The sequence below is a fragment of the Pieris napi genome, chromosome 6, assembly GCF_905475465.1.
Source record: "Pieris napi chromosome 6, ilPieNapi1.2, whole genome shotgun sequence".
Classification (NCBI taxonomy): Eukaryota; Metazoa; Arthropoda; class Insecta; order Lepidoptera; family Pieridae; genus Pieris; species Pieris napi.
The window spans coordinates 3884376-3906141 of NC_062239.1; the positions used below are offsets into that span (position 1 = coordinate 3884376).

Genomic DNA, 21766 nt, shown 5'->3' on the forward strand with positions numbered 1-21766 from the left:
CCGTTTAGAGTAAAATAACTAGTATTTTATCAAAAAATCCTAATTAAAATATTTATTGCTAAACGTTATTTTCAAACTGGATTACTGGAATTAGTCCATCGTCCAACGATGACGTACATGCTTTTAAATAATTTCTGCCTGTTTACTCCTAACTTTCAGTTTAATTTCTTCGGAGACTGTTTATGATCGAAATATAATCTGAAAGTAAACACAAATCACATAATGTATAACCCGTAAAAGCTCGACGTTTATTTACGTGTTTGCATAGTACGTCACTAGTGCGACGCCATCTTGCTCAGAGTAGCATTTTAAAATAACAATTTGTATAGATTCTATAGTCACTAATAAATCATCGATTAATCAAAAAATTTAAAACAAGTTCCTAATTCAAAAAAAGCCGACAGAACGTACTAGAAGGCAGTTTTAACAAACTAGAGCCCAATATTTCAAAATCATTTACAAATTTTGTTTGTATTATGTATCATGCTTAAAATATTACACATATTAATAGTCTTTTGAAATAACAAATTAAAAATCTCATTCTTTAGATGTGGACTAGTATTTATTTAATATTAGTAATATTCTTTGGAAATATAATGTCCCTAACCTTACAATTTTTTACAGATTTTTTCTGTTTCCTTTTAATTTCCTGCCGCAATTTAACGTAAACTATTAAGGAGTAGTCAATAACTATGGCATACAAGGGCAGAGGCAAATAAAAGATTAAGCAATATCTCATATTTTATTAAACATTTACATTCCAAATACAACGATTTCGTATCGACACATCTTAATGTAACCAAATATAAAGTATACTTAAAACTATAATATTACGATAACACTGAAGATCATAACTTAATTGCACCGAACAAATGCTTAAATAAAAAAAGCTAAAAAATATCGGAAAGATATATTAAAATCTATAAAATAAATATAATCTAAATAATGGACAAGATTTCCTAAGCCTACATAATTTTTCCTTAATAACTAAGGAATTGATTTGAATTCACGTGAAAATATATGTAATAAAATCGAAACAAAAATAAAATACTATTTGAAAGGCTCAGCAGCTAATTAAAAACTGTTATATAAGTGTACATTTGACTTAAAATCCCCAACTTTCGTTTTAACTTTCGATAAAATAGTATTTTATAAATAAAATCTTATATAGCATTAGTGCCATTGACGACAAAACTGTTCACCTCAGTATTGTTTCTCGAATCGAAATCGACCTCTTCGACCAAAATATCCTCATTTTTAACTGGAATCAAGGAAAATGCGTTCAAAAGCTCGCCTATTTTCCGTCCAGTGGAAAGCAAGGTATTGGTTAGAGTGTTGTCAAATTCTTCAAATTTCGGTAAAGCTTTTGGCGTTTCGTAGTTTTCTTGTCTGATTATGGGTGCAATGTAGTCCTTGCCGTCTCCGTAGTCGAACTCTGTTTTCATACGTTTCTTGTTTGGGGGCCAGTCTTCGTCTATTGGTAGGTCAATGTAACCTCCGGGAAGCTTGGTTTCGGTTTGTTTGACGACTTGGTAATCGTGGTCGGAATGCGCGCGGTTGAATGTGATCAGCTCGTCCATGTTGAATTCCCCGTCATCTATTACTGCCTCGTCGAGGATCATTTCTAAAAAAAAAAATTGAGTATCAAAGTTTATACATGAAATACGTATTATTAACTAACCTAACAATCAGATACAGTGCGTATATAAAAGGCAAAAGCATACATAGGTCGAAGTCGTTTTTTTTATATTTTATCCAATTCTCGTTTAACCTTTAGAAAAAACTGTATGTGTATGTACGGAAGATAAGTCTAGCCACCCACTACACAGGGCTGTCCCGTCCCTTATACTACGCGTAATTTAAAAATAAATACTATTTAAAAGTGATGCAATTATTTTAAGAACAGCGCCATCTGTATTGCATAATAATAACTAGTAAATCTATGTATTATTAAATTAAGTAAAATACAACTAATTTATAATTTTAGCCGTTAATTAATAATTATTTAAGATCTTTTAGCCGATTAACAAATTTTGTTATAATTAAACATTAACTTTTCATTAAAAGTTACCTACAAACCTACATATTTTATCGTGTTCGACTTTTGATATAAAAACCGTATGAAATGTCAAGCAGCGAGATAACTGATATTTCGAGTTTGGTTTGCGTAAGCGCCGGCCTTATCGGTCCGGTTACATAAATGACAAAATAACTTATATACGGAGTTACTATTGAGTTTAAAAAACTTTTTACTGAGGTTCGAGGCATTACATCTGTCCACTAAGGACTTTTGTAAATAGAGCCCCTAGTGCCTAGATCAAATTTCTACATATATTTATTTGTTTCAGCCTGGACTACTTAGTACCAGTTTATTTTTCGAGTCTGACAGGTCGCCTTATATATCTATTACAGTATATTATATGTAGTAATCTATAATCTATCTATGTATATCTATGTATATATATAAAAATTAATTGCTGTTCGTTAGTCTCGCTAAATCTCGAAAACGGCTGGACCGATTTGGCTAATTTTGGTCTTGAATTATTTGTGGACGTCCAGAGAAGGTTTAAACAGTGGGAAACATAAATAATAAGTAAAGAATATACTAAAAACTACGGAATTTTCCAATAAAATCCTAAATCAAACCTATTGTGTTCCTAAGTCTTTTTAGATATAAAGAAGTGTCACTTGGTTGTCATATAGGTGTCTTCACAAATGTGTTTCATGGCTGTAGTATGAGGTTGTCTTTGGTCTGTTTTAAAAATGTTGTATTACGTTTTGTTACATTAGTAGGTGATACGAAGTTCAAGAGTTCATCTATTATTTAATAATAGAAAGAAATATAAAACTATTTTAATACTAGTTCTATTTATACTATAATAAATCAAAGCAACAAAGTTGAGCAAGCACAATGAATTGAATTCAAAGCGTACATTTTGGTACTTTCTCTTAACAACTGAACCGTTCAGGACATTCACTAACGTCCGGGTTGGGTTCATTATTACCATTCGTAATCAAGGGCTGGCAAAACCTCTTTTTATAATACATCGTATATACTACCTATACTAAAGTATGATCTTGATATATAAGATAATAAAAGGTGACGCTAAAACGGCACGAAAGGAGAAGCCTAATATTTTTTAATTTAAATGTTTCAAAGACCGAAACTAAATATAAGATTTTCACGATAGTTTTATCTATGTATTGCATGTTGTAAAGAGGTATTATAGTAAATTCTCTATGTACCTATATTAATATTGTATAGCTTTTCAATAGTCTGAAATATCGATTGTCTAAGAAAACAATTAAAAATACCTAAAAAATAAATTAACACAAAAACCTTGAATTTTATTACTATACTAGAACTAATTTAAAATTAATTGTGTAATTATTTTATATAAGAAATTAAGTATGTGCCCTAAAGACAATGAAATTGAAAAATTTCAATGTGTTATTAAAAACTATACAATGTGTTATTGCCTATCTAATTTAAAATCGAAAAATTTCCGCGAAAATTTAAAATGGATTTTGGAGTAACATTTGAATTATATTCCTATGTCACACGGTACTTTGTTGTACTATTTTATCATCATTTAAATTTGCGGTAACTATTTCTTTCAAATCATTGAAACCCGATTTTGAATGTAGAGTGTTTGTTTGAAATATAAATTTTTACCCTATTAGTGTAAGGAAATTCACAAGAACACAAAATCAAAATAAACAGTATAAAAAAAATCCTTACTATTCGTAGCAGACAACAGTGCTCTAGTAACTGCAGCTGGAGTGGTGGAAGCCCTTTCATTCCTTCGTACTGGCTCCTCACGCATTGACGGTAAGGCAACTAACGCTACGGACAACAGGAGAACTAGGAGACATGTCGCCGGCTGCGCTTTGCCGCTAGATGGCGTTACGCCGGTTAATACGCTCTGAAAAATTAATAAACGAATTAAGTTTTTTTTTTTAACATAACATTAGATTTCAAAATAAACTACTATTGCAAGGGTATCTTAAAAAAGTATTTTTTGGACAACATGGGGTGATTGGTTGGCTGCCTAAATTAAAGATAGATGTTATATGTTTATGTAATTAAAATATATTTTTTTAATTTTCGTTTTTTTTTAAGTTGATTTTTTTAAGTAAAGAAATTTGTACTGTGGTTTAGCCCTTCAGGCACTTTTTTTTGTATATTATTAATATACAATAAAAAACCACTATTATTCATAATATTTAAGCAATAATAAAAATAATATATGTTTATGGAATATGACTTAGGTATGGAAACAAATATTTATCATTCTTAAATTTGGATCTTGGATTTAAATTTATAAATAAAAATAAGATAATTAATTACCTGTAACCTCTTCAATTGTTGCGTAAGAGTCTGGTTCTGTGACTGAAGCAGTTTGATCCTCTTCATCAAGGTTTGATTATCTGCTGTGCATTGTTTGACCCTGGAAATATATAGTAGTTACTACTAACAATAATATTATAGTGTATATTGGGTACATTAAGCGTAAATATTCTAGACTAAGAAATAAATATAGAAAAAAAATAAATTAAATCATTATAATTTTTTTATCAGAAGCGAGAGGATAATCCAGTGTGAAAAAAGAAAAGAAATATTAACCTGTCTTCTAATCCATCAACATATTCCTTCTTGCGTTTCCTAGAATCTTGCGCAGAGATCTTATTCCTGATCTTGCGTCGTATCCTTTTCAATTCCCTTTCTTCGTGTTTTGTGAGCGGATAGCTTGTTGGCAGAGTAATCCCCTCCTTTGCTAGTAAACGGCGTTCCTCAGATGTAAGAACGAGACGAGGATACCCATTTCTCCCGTCGTGAATTTGGTCCTTCTGATCGGAATCATCGTCGCTGTGGTCGCTGCCTGAGTCATCTAAGGAAACAAATGAGAAATTAGATGTTTCTCTCGAAAGCCACGTTGCTGTTTACACGTTGGAGCTTTTATGATGCAATATTATGTGCGCGCTGACACACTATTACGAAGTGAGTCACATGATATTGAGTTTAAGGCATTTGTTTACGTTTTGTTTACTTTTTTTATATATGAAAATGTATAATAAGGTCTAAGGATGAAAATGATTAACACTCTCACAATATGCTGCTGTTTACACGTTGGACCTTAACTAATTTAGACTCATAACAACGTTACACAATAGTTTACATCGTGTTCCGATAGATATCTTCATTACAGTATGAAAATGTATTGAAACTAACTAAAATCAAGGACTACAGGTTTTTTTAGAATATTAAATGAGAAATGGTTCCCCTCGACAGCCACATTATTATTCGACACGTTGGAGCTTTATGATGCAATATTTGTTGTATTGCGATACGACAAATAATTACGTTTCGTTAGTTTACATCGTAGATAGCTCCATTAAAGTATGAAGATGTATTGAAACTAACAAAACTCAAGTACTGTAGGGATTTTTTAATTTAAGGATATTGAATGAGAAACGGATCCTCTCGACAGCCACGCTATTGTTCGACACGTTGGAGCTTTATGATGCAATATTGTGATACAAGTACTAGAGTTAATTACAGGATATAAGTATCATAGGTAAACAAATCTACGTGTAATACGTAGTTCACCTTTCTTATTTTCTCAATTCCGATGCCGTGTATTTCTTTATAGAATATAAGTAGATTGTTGCTGTTAGTTTTTTTTATTTTATTTTAGATAATGGTATAAGTCGTCATAATTATCTGTGTTTTAAATTTGTAAATTTACTTATGCACTTAGGGTTTCCTGGAATAGATAGCTTGATACAAAATTAAAAAAAGTATATGTACTAATAACGTAACAAAGTGTTAATTAATATAAGTAATATAGTTGTATAGTGACTCAGTGAATTACATACTGATAGTCCTTAGGAAACAAATGAGAAATTGGGCGGATACGGAGAGTTGGATATTTAAGAATGAAATATTCTGAGGCGTCACATTGACAATAACGTGGTCATAGCGCGTATTATGTACATATTTTAACTTAAAATATATTTTCCAAGAAACGTATGAAGAAAGGCAGTTCAGTATTACAGGTGTTTCGATCGAATATTCAATTCCTAGCATCTTTAGAATATTTCAGTGATTTTTTTACAGAAATAAACTTGATTCTATCAATAAAATAATATTGGAGTTGTGGGAGATAGCATAAAGCATTCTACGTTGAGTTAAAACATTAATTTCTCGCATTTTATAAGCTAAAGAAGCTAATGTAAAGAAAAAAATCTGTAGCATAATTTAAGCAGAAAAACAAAATTAAGATCTTATCTTTCCATTTTCCTATTAAGCTCTAATATTATATATATTTTTGAGTTCGTTATTAAGACATGTTCTTCCCCGACAATGAAACCCCATCTTACGTATAACCAATAATATAACGCTTGGTTACACTTATAACCTGGCTTTATCGCTTGACCCCTATTACATTTTATTATCAAAGGTTTTACATGACTGCGTGCGAATAACTATACTTATAAGACTTTATTATCACATCTATTCAAAAAGACGTTTTTTTAGACTTTAGAGTATCAGAGACTAAAATAGGTTGTAATCTCCATTACAACCTATTTTAGTCTCTTTAGATTCAGTCTCTTTAGTTCTCTTATAGATTAAAAATAATTTGTGTATAATATTAGTAAATATTTTATTCAATAGAGTTCGCGATTACGAACACTGTATGAAAACGTTACTGGCTGACTAGATTAAAAAGGAAAAGAATAACGCGCGACATGTTTTTTTTCATACAGCTCATGAAAGAAGAGACTAATTTTATTTCGATTGATTAAAAATTGTCTTAATAGTAGCTTGCTCTATTAGCTTAGTAGATAGTTTATCAACTATTTTTATATAGACTATAGGTCAGATTAAAATCAATTTACTTCATAGATATTTAATATAACCGTACTTCAATTACAACCTTATTATTTCTCAACACGGATAGCGTTCATCATTTATTTTGTTATTCATCGGAAAGTAGATATTATATAATTGTTTTCATGTATTTTCGCTCACCTATTTCGATAATACTCAAGGACAGATAAGGTGGATATGTCACCGTAAAATTGTAAAAACCGTTAGATTGTAATCTATCTCGCGAGATTGTAAACTGTCGAAAGATTGTCAACTCAACATACTGCTTGCAATTTAACGTATTATTATTCGGTAGTTATATGAAATTGTTGGGAAGTAAAATTAATCTGTAATTGACCAAAGAAGTTTGAATGATAACTAAGTTAGTGTAGTACAATCTACCGAATACCGATAACCGATAGATTACAATCTAACGGTTTTTACAATTTTACGTTTACAGATACATTCTTACTTTTATAACTTAAAAATAGTGACACATGCTAAGTATGACCTGAGTTTTTTTTGCTAAAACCTTTGTTAAGAATTCAGAAGTAAAAAAGGGATGAAGATAATGCATTGAACATTTCTGAATATGCGTCACTAGTACGGTGAGTCATAATACAATTATTTGAGCAACGCGAATGGAAAGAGAATTTCAAGTTAATATCCGTATAAGAAAAATCGCGATAGAGGAATTAACAAAGGTGTGTTAAATTGTGTGTATATTAAAAAGTGTTTATAAAGTGGCCTGAAGCTTAATATATATAAAAGTCCGTGTCGATTCTAAGCGTAATTGACAATTTAATCATTATATTTAACATCGCCAAGAATTTTTTGTTTTGTTAGGATTCGAGAAATAGATCTAGAACAACGTTCAGCACAATATACATTTTTAACTACATCGTATTTTAAAAGAATATTATAAATATAACGAGTTCACTTATATTAGTGACCACTGTTGCCTATGGACCAACATTATCAATTGTCTCACGAGTGATTGGATTTTAGTAGTTCTCATAGCAGTTCAGTTCTATTTGAGTGTTGTTATTGAGTGTTGAAATTTAAACTAAGTAACTTTATTAAATTCGTGTTCCTAATTTTGAATAGTTTAACAAAACGGTATTACGAGAATACTCCTACAACGCGATTTCCTGTAACGCGGCTCGTGTCTACAACGTATGGGATTAGTGTTTTCACCAAAAGTTTTCTTAATTTCCGTTACGAATGTTAAATATAGGTTTATAAGACAATATTTAAACACTAACCTAAATTGTTAGAAATTTATAATCGTTACAGTTAAATTACACGCTTTCTTAACTTGAAAAATAATTAACATTAAAAAAATTGTTGCTATCATGTATTTCACTTATATTTAAAACTTTTTAATATATTCTTCAACATAAAAACTACGGGAAACAATTTAAATTGAAATTTTATTACCACTATTTTTAAAGAGTAACATTTAATTTCTCTCGTGAATTATACTTATATACTTTGCAATGTTCTCATAACAGGCACACAGATACCTAAAAAAATATTGAAATAGAAACGTGTTTAAATGTAAAAGTATCTGAATTAAAAGGCTATTATTATAATTATTAAAAAGTTCTCATAAACATCTCTATTTAAGCGCGAAAAATGTAAATTGTCTAACACCATAACCTTGAGTGAACCTTAAAATATTCTGCGCGCGCTCAAGTCCATTGACCGAATCTCAGTTAACGGCATAGTGTAATCGAGTAAATCAAACAATTGACTCTGTGAATGAGTCTATCAACCCACATTCAGCGTCTATGCATTTCTATTAATGGGTCCCAACTGGAAAAGGCATGCTAGCAAATAAGATGTGATACTCGGAAGGTGGACCTCGCATAGTAGTAAATTTTACGGCAATTTTCAATTCCCCTCAAACTCAAACTCAAAATATCTTTATTCAAGTGGGTAACCAAGTACACTTTTGAATCGTCAAGTTAAATTAATCGTAAATTTACATTTACTACCAGTTCGCAAGTCAAGGGCGTAGAGCGGGTAAGAAGAACTGGCAAGAAACTTTCCGCCACTCTTTTTAATCGCCAAGTATTGTCATACAAATTGTTTGAACTGGAGCAATTCAATCCCAAGGATTAGGATCATTTAAGAAGTCCTCAAATTTATAAAAAGCTTTGTTGATTAATTTTCGTTTAACGAGGGCTTTGAATTTATTTAGTGATAATTCTCTAATTTCGCTTCCTCTCATTTATTGGTAGCTTTCCTCAAAATTTACACGGAGTGTAAATTTAGGGATTATTTTTAATTAACTTTTTTATTTTTGACACTGGCTATTCAAAACAACATTTAATGAGAAAAAAAATAATACAGGATAAGGAAATATCAAAGTATTAATTGACAGACCTATTATATATTATTGGTAATTACGAACATAGCAAAACATTTATGATTGGACAAAAGTAGTCGTTTAGGGTTTTAAGGGCTTACTCATCTGTCACTAACACATCGCAAACAGTTTGACAGGAAGGCGAAAGAAGAGTAAAAATGATGTAATCAAAACAATATTTGATACTAAAATGAATATGCAATAATAGAAAACCAGATATCTTTAGAACGATTTATATTACAAAGATCAAGTCGGTGATTCAGAACCTTAACCTACTTTAAAAGAGAATGTAAGAGACAGTGAGACTGGTCTGGCTTTTACGGTATCGTGTTATAACTATGAAAGTATCTGTCAGGTTTAAAAGCTAATGACTTTCTTAATAGATTATAATGCCTTATTTTTTATCAACAAAGATTAGAGACATAACAATTAGGAACAAGGCTGTTTTTATATATAGTACAGGGGGCTAACGGGCTCACCTGGTGATAAGTGATACCGTCGTCCATAGACTAACACTGCCAAAAGGCTCGCAAGTGCGTTGACGGCATTTCAGGAGATGCAAATGGTTTGCCATATGATTTAAAGAAAGTTATAATGAGATATTTGCAAACGGAATCCTGGGTCTACTCCATTTGTCTCAACGCAATCAGTCAAATTGCAACGTTATAACTAAAGTACTCATTTGTCTCGTTTCATCACAGCGTAAAACACTTTTGACAGAAAGAGACGAGTGCGATAGTTAAGAGCGCAATGAACTGTTAATTTTTTATGGATCTAATGGACCCAAGTTTTTAAGTACATTTTTTTTGTTCACCTTTACAAAAAGCAGCATAACGGTCAACATTAACGTTACTACACATACTTCTGTAATCTGTATTCTGAGATGGTTTATGTCGATCATGAAGATCCTATAAACTTTTCTAAAAATTAAAGAATCTATACAAGAAAAATAACTTACCGCAATTCATATTGCTGTCATATTCGTAATCACTTCTCGACTCCTCATGCCGTTTACTCTGTGACAGCAAATTGGCAGCTGCAATTTTGATATTCGAAGCATTTTTCAAATCGGCTGCATTTATTATTTTTATCGATTTCAAATCCTTCATATCCTTTATTGTCACTGGCAACAATATTGATCTGGGATTACCGGCCATGGGAGCTACGCGGATTACTCTTCTCTGTGGCGCGACTGATTCCACAGGTTTCGAGTAGACTTTAGTCTGTGGATTTATCACTTGTATGTTGGCAACTTTCATCGGCTTCTGTGGTTGGGCTTTGACAACTAGTTGGGGTTTCTGTACTGATGTGGCGGGAATTTTTATTGCTGGCCTTTGAACTTTCGCCTGAACTGTCACTTGACTTGAGCTGGACGAGCGACGCTTTCTTTCCGGCTTGACTAAAAAAATAATAGTTTAACAATTTTAAAAATACTTATAGAGATTATCATAGCTTAGCCGGCCATAGATTACTCAATACAATTAATTTTTTAATGAAGAAGTCCACGCGATAAAATATGTTTAGGTTTTTAAATTGGTCAAATTTATTTCCTAAAGCAAGTCTTTATAACCTCCACGATAGAATTATAATTCTGTGTATCAATAATTTTATCAGACAGAAGATTAGTGGTATCTAGGGGCCGAGCATTGTAATACAATTATCTTTACAATATTTAGTATTTTATTTCCGTTTCAATTTACTACTGAATAAATATTTAACTACTGCGAATAACAAAATTGAAACTCCGTCTTAAGTGGAAGTTACCCCGTCAAGCCAGAGACTTTAATACCGAGCAGTAAAAACAATATATTAATTTAAAAATGGAACAATCTTGCTAATAGTAATAAATAGCATAGTTTTAGGTGATCTCTGATACAAAAACATATCGGTCATATAGCAAGACAGTGAAATTTTCTTATGGAAAATGGACTTTTCCAAGTAACAAAATTAATATAGCCATAACATAAGAAACAGTTCACAAAGCAATATACTCATTAATGCATCGGATACTAAATTACATCATCAAAGAATGGTTTGTTGAAATAGCCTAATTTAACTAAATAATTTTATTAATTTTTTTTTACAATTTCTATTAAAGATTTTTCATACACTTAGGTTTTGTGAATTAAGCATTATTTCTATTAAAGTGATTAAGATTAAACTAATTTGTTTTTTAATATAATATACATTACATGTTGCGTTATTAGCGGGACTCATCGATAGTTAGATTTCTAAGCTAAAATAAATAAGCTTTCAAGGGCAGTCGTCCTGTCTCTAATCCAATTCAATTAATAAACCAAATTCATACTACGAATATCTGCATTGTCTACATTTCCCTTACTTTCTGTCCCGTGAGGTATTTAATTAGCATTAATTTTTATGTAACTAAGTACAAGCAATTTATTTCAGATAATTAATCCCTATTTTGTTAAATGGTTTAGTTACAATTCGGTGTTTGTTCCTATGATTGGTCAGTAAAAAAAAATAGGGATTGCATAGACATTTAAATTAAACAATTCAGAAACCATACCAAATTTTTCTTGATATAAATAAAACATGGAAATTTTACTCAATAACCTTAAATACACAATAATACAAATTGCGCAATGGTCTCAACTGTTCAAACATACCTGGGAATGTATTGATGAAGCTGGGCACAACATTCTGTTCGAAGTCCAAAATATCAAAATCTGTAGAGCTTGAGTTGTCATTGATAATTACATCTCGGCCTGGGCTTGTAGATCCATCATTGATCACATTTTGGCCTGGGCTCATGGGCTTAGGGCCATTGACCTCTTCGTCGCACGAGTTTTGTATGAGATACGGCGATAGTTGTTGTTCGAAATCGCTGTTAGAAAAATAAAATTATATGAATATTTTTATAAACTACTAGCGGATCCAACAGACGTGATATTTCAAGTTATTAGGATATTAAAAAAAGTAACGACTGCAGCGCCATTTGCCGGGCTGATTTGTGAATCTAACCCATCCAGGGCTCCACCAAAATGCATACAAAAAATAATTAATATCGGTCCAGCCGTTTAAGAGGAGTTCAGTGACATACACACGTACAATAGAATTATATAAATGTAAGCTATCCTATCTTTTAAGTTAGGTCAAACTGCACACAGTGTGTTAATTTGATTGAAATCGGTTAAGTAGTTTAGAAGACCATAGCGGACAAACAACGTGACGCGTAATTTATATATACAGTAGAACCTCGATAACGTAAACCTCGGTAACATAAAAACCTCTGTTACTTCAAAAAATACTATGTTCCCTTCCCATCAGAGCCCAAAACCTCTATAACTTAAAATACGCAACCTCTATAACGTAAATAAATAATCTCTGTATAGGCCCTCAGTAACTAAAAGAAATGTTTCCACAACCTCTATAACATAAAATTGTTTGTGAATGAGTCATTTTATAAGAGTGTCAAAACAAATGGTTTCGGTATTTATTGCTTGCACGTGTTTACTAATGTATTGTTAACGTAAACAATACATTACCTATTGTTTGCTTTATCTAAATTCTTCAAAGCTTTGCGGCGGTTAGCTTTGTGACAACGACTTACTTGCATCATAAGTTAATGTGTTAATGTATTCTCCTCTCTATTTGTCATTGAAAATCAAATCGATTTAGAAACAGTGAATTTTTTAAAACAAAAGAAAATCACAGATTTTTTTAAGTAGACTAAACCTTTAGTTGTTGTTTTATTTTTATGTAATGTAAGTAATGTGAATAAATATGATTACATATTTAATTTTCCATTTCCACAGATGCATTCAAGTAAAAATGGGAGGAAGGGTACATAGAAACATGTACATACCTCTATATTAACCTTTACCTGACATAGAACCTTGATAACTTAAAACCTCTATAACATAAAATATTTTGTGTTTCCCTTGGACTTTATCTTATCGAGGTTCTACTGTATTAAGATATCTAGTCAAATGGTTTAATGAAAATTCATTTTGTACACAATACTCAAGTTTCTAAAGGGAATCCTATAAACCAATACAATGAAACCTTAATTTACACCTTGCGTATATGTATTTTTCCTTAAAGTTTAATATTATAAGCACCATACAAATATTTCCTTCGCGAAATAATTATTACTGAAGGACTTCCGCAAAGTTAGGCATAAAATAGTATATAAGTAGGTGATGTGAAAATAGAATGTGTACGTGGCATTATAAACAAGCAGTGACGCAATAAACTGCAGTATGACGAGGTAAAGGCATAATATCGCTTAAGAAATACCCAAAAATCACTTAACTAAGCATTTATTTCCAAGTAATATTGACACAAATGAATTTTCAATGTATCTCCTTGGCCTCTTTTACGTTTCAGTATATGTAAATAACATCACTATGCAGCAATAATGTTTAACAATATTTTTTATTAATACTTTTTGTTTCATTATTATGTCCATATAGTTCCCCAATATGGATGGTAACGTATCCCTTTTTCTTCGAAATAAAACGCGTCATATGGACAGGGAGCGTTAAAGTATTGCGTAACGAAGTTTGGAAGGGGGGGGGGGAGGGATTCTTTTGTAAAACATTACGATGCGGGGTGGGGATTGAATTACGCGTTAATGTTAATATTATTTTCGACTTTCCAGCACATAATGGTATTTTAACGTTTTACTATTGGGTACAGAAAAACGTTACGGCGCGTTACACGGGGGAGGGAGGGGGGGGGTCAATAATTAACGACAGAAGCCTCAAATAGCCATAGAACGTTGTCACTGTTATTTATTTTCAAATGGCACGACACTGAAAAGGACAATCTCTGATTCAACCTTCATCTGTAGAAATTATTTCAAGCATTCAATTATAAACTTGAGGAAGGGTTTCTGTATTTACGCCGACATTTCACATCAAGGCAAGTAAGTGATCGCAAGTATACTATAATATTTTCGCCTCTAAGGAAGTAATTTAATCTTCCATATTTGTACAATTGAAGGGAAACGAAATTGGTATAAAAATCAACCGAAATGTAAACTTCATCATTATAAAGAAAATGGCAGAACATTCATGCTTTTCACTCATCGAATATTTTAAAGAAAACTAATGAAATATGATTTTAGAATGCCTTACTTAGGTTAGGAAGTAAAAACTTATACAGTGTTATACATATAATTATTAAATTTCCACGTGTTTCACGCAAAGTATTTTATTCAAAATCAAACCTGTTATTTAAATTCCATCGTCGTATTTTTAAGACATGAGATGAAATCACATAATACCAAATTAATTTCAACTGGTCAAGAACCTGTTAAGTTTTGCTTCGTATCTTAGAAAGTGAATGAACTTGACTTTCTTGTTTAAATAAATCATGATTGTGTAAAGTCCTGGATTGTGTTGTAATATTAATCTAATTTGAATTAAGAATTGTATAATATTTACTAAGCAAACTTACGCTAAGTAATTCGAACAGATTATAAGGTATATCAATAAGAAAGATATATAGATACTAAAAAAAATCTTATGGCCACAGTGACTGGACGCCCTCTGTCGCATCTAGGGGTTATAGGGCATTATGTCAATTCAAGTTAAGAAAATTGAGGTATAAAGATTGTTTCTAGTACAGAATTTGACTCTTCCAACTTTAATCTATGGCGTAGTATTTTTAATTATTTATAATTAAAAATTATAAAATAAACGATAACAGTTTTATATTTCCTTGTATTTTTTATCCACAAAATTAATTTATTCATATAACTATGCCCAATTATGAACGTCAATATTAGAAACATTATAATAAGCACAACAGGACCAGCGTTTATCTCAAACATAATTTAATGAAAAACAACAGTTTTCAAACATTGAGACATAATTATTATGATTGGCTCTCGTTGACAACGATTACTGGAAACCACTCAAAACGTCGAGTTATGTAAATAATGTAATGTACATTATTATCAGTTACGAAATTTTTAAACAATTGAATGTACCTGTGGCGCTGTAAAAATATTTTCCGTAGACGAATATAGCCTTGACTTTGGGTGAGCAAGAGTTTTTAATATCTGTCATATTTTTATTCTCCAAACTACGGCTGCTAATTGCAGCTATTTGTAAGGTTCAATTGTTTTCCATTTGCATATTAGTAAGCATGGAACACAGGTACCCGGATTTAACAGATCTATGTAATACAATGTATGTTATAAAAACAGCAAGGTGACGGAAAGGATATATAGAAGATAGTACTGATACGAACAAGTAATGATAACATGTGACCTCGATATAACGTCGATTTATTATTTAAAATTTATACATTGCTTTTTAATTATTTAGGGTCTGTTTCACAATGTACGGATAAGTTTTACATAAGTTCCAAATTAGCTATTTATTACTTATTGGTAGGATAAACACTATTGTTGCGTTTCACGACTGTCAGATAGCGCTATTAGTTACATAAAGTCCATCATAAGTTATGAGTCCGGTGAATGTCAAATAGCACAATTTATCTTCCAAATAATTTATGTGTTGCATAGCTATTTGGTACTTTATCCATACATTGTGAAACAGACCCTTAGTAATTGATACATTTAGCATACGACTGAGTAGAGTTTTAATAAATTTGGAATTTTAGAATTGAGTCAAAATTAACAATTTTTCCTCTTTTACATATATTTTTTTCGGTTCTTAGTTGTTGCATATGCATTTAAGAACTTAATACATTTAGTTTTAAAATGTAATAACTTATTGTCTTTGGTTAAGGCAAGTACTACACATTTAAATAATCAGCGAGGGACTTCTGGTATTAGAAACAGAACGTCAAATATGTATTGGATTGATTTGATTTGAATTTAAGGAATCGAGAGATAGCTCCATGATTAACGAAACAAGTTATGTAAAATAAATTGTTACATCGAATGTGTTAAAGTTTTATTCTAGTTAATATTTTCATTGCGTGTACATATCTAACATTAACTAATGGATCATCTCCAATATAATATTATTTTAAAACCATCGCTAAATCAAAATAAATACTGTTCAGTGAATTAGCGATAAGCGTAACACAACTCTCACAAATTTAGTCGACATAGGATTGTCTGTGACCGGTGTCTCTAAATGAAACTGCCCCATTATTGATAATAGAATTCAAATGCATATATCTCATGCTCTCGAATTCAGTCATTGATGATAAGACACGCCGGTTTCCTCGAGATGTATTTCTTTGCAAAGCATGTCTTTATTGTAAAAATTGAAAGAATAATTCAACCAACCACCTGCACGAATAGGATAAAGAATCACGGGCTACTACAACCAAATTCCATATTAGGCAAATATATATTTGCCTGATTAACAAAAACTGATAGACTCCCGTATCTAAAATTCCAATACGTAATTGACAGACTTCATATTTCGAATTGTACCCATAAATATCAAATTTATGATAATATATGCCTTGCGGAGGGAGAGGTTGGTGTGCTAATGCCTATATGCGTTTTTACAGCAAAACTCGTTCATCACAGCGAGTATTTATCTAATAATAAGTACCCAAACATACTTATAAGCTGTAATCCTAGTCATTTATGTCGCGGTACTATTAAAGTGTGGATACTTAGCAAACATTTCGTTGTTGAGCGGTTACGGAAGACCCGTTAACATAACAAATTCCAAATGATTCATCGATATTCATAAAGACAGGTGCGATTTAAATTCCAATGGCGTAACCAAATGCAACAAAGCATGGTTGAAGACAATTATGACAGAGTTCCTTTTTATATGTAAGTTTAATTCTAATAATTATTTAGGGCTATAGAACCCTACTAGGATTTCTACTGGCAACCTACAAATTGGGGGTTCATTTAAAATGCCCATATCGGTCAATAAAATGGCATAAAGGTTTGTATTTCTTCCATACAAAGATTGTCCCTCGCGATGAAAAAAGTTACGTGCCGAGAGACTTTTTTTTTGCTTCGTCAAATAAAAATCGTAGTATAAAAAATAATAGTATGTATTAGTTTTTGCCTTGTTGAATTATTCGTATTTGCCATACGGCAGGTTTGATATTCGTGTTGCATCACTAGTAATCCCGCTACTTTGCCGAACATTACATACCCTGATCGACACAGAGGTTATACAAGATTATATATAAAAAATGTCATAGCAACAATATTTGCATACATTTAAGTCTACAGTTCAAATGCTAAGTTGCCCGTAAAGGCCATGAACATAATCTGAGGTTGAGGTGAGGTATGATGACATGTTACGTCACGGTAGAATAAGATCCATTGCTTATCATGTTAAATTTTAAATAGATGTTCCTCTCTTCTCTGCCATTAACACGCAACATAACGTTTACAGGAAAAAATATTCACACTTAATGGAGGTACAAGTTAATACTAACTTATATACATATATATTATGTAAATAAGGTACAATAAGGTTTTTTTTATACAGAAGACAGACATTTTGCCACAATTCCACATAGTGACCGATGTGGCCTATTGCCATATATATAGGCACACCTGTCCAAGAGATTCCCGTTTAATCGCCTCTTAAATGAACCCATATATGATATAAGCGATCTACCTAAATATATTAGTTATTTTAATTATTTTTTTTGTACGCATCAATTAAAAACTTCATAAAATTATAATTTACGATGAAAAATATTGTTGCCACGGGCCGGTTATCTTTTATATATACATTATACATCAAAGTGTTATCAGTGCATTTATGCCATGCATTATCATAGAACATGCGTTAAAATACATTATAGTTATAAGGTCACTAATTATATTAACAAATTAAACCAGTATATGAAGCAATACATATTAGTCAGCATTTGAAACCATCTTGAAACACAATCAATTTGCTGACTATGTTAAAATAATCATAATTGCATTCTATGAGATTCAAGATTAGTATTACTTGCACATACAACATATTTTGTCGTATTTGTAAATGCTTATAATATAATATATTTTATATGTAACACCTAAGATCAAAATTCACTAGAATATTCATGTAATTTTTAAGACCGTCTTAGAACTTGACAATGACATCCACTGCCCGCATAGCCCACCTTCAAATATTTAAAAAAGCTAGTATACTTACAATTCAGTTTGATCTGAGGAAACCCCACTATCCGAACTGGAACTACTTAGTCCATTAATTTCAGGCTCATTAGGACATAGGTTGAAATCTGGTATGGAGTGTTCTAGGAAATCCAATGAACCCTGCTCCAGAGAAAATATGTTCTCCAGAAAGTCATCCGCTGTTGTCTGCCATGAGTCAGACTGTAAGAATTTCATATTTTTAAAAACATATTTCAATAAATCACTAATTAAACTTATATAGCTTACTAATTTGAAATTCTGCTTGGTTGTTATGCATATTACTCAAACTCATGAAGTCTAAGTACTATATTACATAGTTGCATTATATAGCATGGGGGTAAACACACATTTTTGCTACTTTAGAACAGAAGGCTCCAAATGATTACCAATCAGGTAGTAGGCAATATACTAAGATAAGATAATGCTATGCTTAGTTTAATTAAATAGTCTTCTAATAAAATATTTTTAAATAATAAATTAATTAAAGAAGAAAGTGAAATACATAGTTGTCACATAGGCATGGGGTATACATTTTTTACAAATGTTAAGTCATGGAATTACTGTATTTTTCAGACAAAATACTTTATTATTTTTCACATTTGTTTAAGCAAATCAAAACTTTATTTTTGTATTTCCTGCTTTTTGATCAGTGCCACATCCATATTAGCATGAAGAACCCCGGAAATTAGATGTCTAATGTGTGACAGACAGACACCCAATTATCAATATGTTAATGGCATACAATTAAAGGGATTTAACTAATTTTTATTAATGAATCTGTTATTTAATGATTATTACAACATATAATGCTAATGAGTTATAGTTAGCATATTAGGGATAACATTAACTTAAATTTATTAATTTGTTATGTTCAGGCAGCCTTTTACTTTACATTATGAAACTTACTTTCATTTATGACTTTTACTTTAAGATAAAGTGAAAGGAGGTGCATTTTATGCAATAGAATTTTAATAAGGTGCAGAAATTATAATAATAATCTACTAACTAATTTGCCTCATATATACATAATCAAATTTATATAACTGTTAATAAAAAGTAATATATCATGAAATTATATCTAAATGATATTTAGTAAAATTTTATAATATATATATATATATATGATATAATTCGTCGAATCGTTTTAAAGGGGAAGGTATCTAAATAGGTTGACTTTAGATTGGGTAAAATTACATTATTTAGTCTTAAGTGCTTGCTAGTTGCATCCATATTGTATCTTTATCTAATTTAGAAATACTTGTGTACATCTTTAAGGTTGGTTAAGCCAAGAAACCTTATATATATCCAAGATACCTGGCATTCAAAATATATCTATAAAAGCTTTATATAGATAGCTATACCTTAATATGCTGGTCTTAACAAAATATTTGTTTTAGAAAACTAATATGTTGCTGATGAAAAAGAAATTGATATAATTACTATTCTTCCATTTTATATTGTGTCCAAATTGTGCCATTACTATTATTTAAAATATTATATAAAAATAATTTAAACTATAAAATAAAACAAACCTCTAGCAGAGATAAAAGATCTAGTTTCTTATCCATTTTCCTAGATAGTCATGAGTCTGTCAACTCATTAAATCCAATCAACTTAAAATATACCACTAAATGTTTAATATAAGTACACAAACAGACACCTTTTCAGTCATAAATTATAGGAACTCTATATAATAATTAATTGGCATATGGAAAAAGCAACCGCATGGTGCCTTGTTGGCAAACCAATACAACTATAACTTGTTTGTGTTTTGTCACGCCGGTTACACACACGATCACAATCACGCTCGGTGAGAGATACACTGACGGGGAAAATACTGAGGCGCGTTTAACACTAATTAGATAAGGAAACCCGTGGATTTGTCAATAAAATGAGCCGGCGCGCTAGCCACGTCCGATCCAATAACAAAATGAGCGGGTAACGGTAAAAGTAGGGGCATAGGCCCATGAAAGCAGTTCTACGAGTTACGCCAGTCAAAAATTCATTGCTTCAGCGCGCGTCATTTAATTCACTTGCCTCCTTTCACCAAATACATTTCCCTATTCTTCTACAGTTATTGGGTTTGCGTTGTAAATGTAATACCTATAATCTTATCGGTAGTGATTACGAGTTAAAGCCAAATTTGAGGTTGTAAGTACGTACCATATTATGCGCGATGTTGTCAATTTTATTGTATTCTCCAACATTAACTTCTTGATCATTCTTGGATAAGTATTCCCACATTTTATCCATGTCTTCATTAACAAGAGTCATGATTGCAATAATTCCAATTAGAGGTCATCATTACATAAACCATATCACTTTTCAACAGACACTATTTTCAATTAATTGTTATTCTATATCAACGCTTAATCTAAGAATCAATGCATTTATTAGTTTGTAAAAACATGCTGCTGCAATTTTAGTAAATAAAATTTACAAAACATGACTGTGACAAATTGACAGCTTCCAACGTGGAAATAATGACGTCATTGTGCCTGGAAGTTGGACACATCTCGTTATATTATTGGTTGAATTTGTTGAACACAGAAATATAACAACTTCCAATTGGTTAAAATACTCTTGTTTGTATGAATTAAACTGCCATCTTGTGTGTAGTCAGATATAGAGGTTGTACGGATTTTGGTACTCTTCTTTAATTATGCATCTTAAATTCAGTCAATTACTATAATTTAGTAAGTCAAAAATTTTGATAATAGAATTAAATTTAGACGGTAAAAAATAAATTTATAGCAATCAATTCTTAGTATCTTTAAGAAATATGCTATTATTATGACTTCTTTTTCCTTGTATTACCGCCATCTAGTTTACCAAGCAGAGTCGGGTAAGGTATTGTGTAAACCTAGATCTATTGACAACATATCTGATGTAGTTCGAATATTAAACAATAGAATAGAGGGCGCTTAATTCTGAAAACCCTAGTGTATCACAAAATTATGAAATAAAAATTCATGATTTGACTTGTGTTTACGCTATGACTAACAATTACATTTTTGTTCATTACTATGACCTGAGCCAAGTGGCTATAATATCATTGTTTCTATTTTTACTTAAACACACGACTGTAAACGGTAAATGAGTAAAATACAACATGGTAACTTAATCACATACAACCACAGAAGACCAAAAAATACTTCGATGTAATATAATATAATATGCATATGTATAGAATCTTGATCTTCAAAATGTTACATAAAATGAACCCGTCCTTACGAAACACAATCCGTGTTACAATGATTTTACTAAGGAATCGGGTTTAACCTTTTTCACTGGGTAATAACCCCTTCTTTGCTATGTGGTTCGAATATCAGATATTATTTTATACTATTTTACGTGTAAGTCTTTCGTTTCTGTAAAATCGTACGGAAACGGTTTTGTTTTTTCAAACACTCACAAAAAAACGTTGTTTATTTTTAGT

General features: G+C 31.1%; 1 protein-coding gene across 2 annotated transcripts; it reads right to left on the minus strand.

Annotated features, from left to right (window-relative positions):
- Positions 1 to 728: 728 nt before the first annotated feature.
- Positions 729 to 20796, minus strand: LOC125050144. Of its 2 annotated transcripts, none has more exons than XM_047649771.1 (8): positions 20491 to 20796; positions 18326 to 18507; positions 11879 to 12096; positions 10207 to 10647; positions 4628 to 4892; positions 4352 to 4451; positions 3743 to 3926; positions 729 to 1624 (listed from the first exon to the last, which is right to left on the minus strand). In XM_047649771.1, the coding sequence occupies exons 1-8, from the start codon at positions 20599 to 20601 to the stop codon at positions 1164 to 1166; spliced, it is 1962 nt and encodes a 653-aa protein (XP_047505727.1). In that variant the 5' UTR covers positions 20602 to 20796; the 3' UTR covers positions 729 to 1163. The 2 variants fall into 2 exon arrangements, with proteins under 2 accessions (XP_047505727.1, XP_047505728.1); XM_047649772.1 differs by lacking the exon at positions 20491 to 20796 and adding an exon at positions 19860 to 20238.
- Between the last annotated feature and the right edge of the window lie 970 nt (positions 20797 to 21766).

Excerpts from the sequence above, each read along its gene's own strand:
- LOC125050144 (XM_047649771.1), bottom strand. The coding sequence starts at position 20,601 with ATGACTCTTGTTAATGAAGACATGGATAAAATGTGGGAATACTTATCC. Across the intron at positions 12,097-18,325 it reads TCCTCAGATCAAACTGAATT|CGATTTCGAACAACAACTAT; the intron begins GTAAGTATACTA and ends TTTTTCTAACAG. Across the intron at positions 4,893-10,206 it reads TGACAGCAATATGAATTGCG|ATGACTCAGGCAGCGACCAC; the intron begins GTAAGTTATTTT and ends TTGTTTCCTTAG.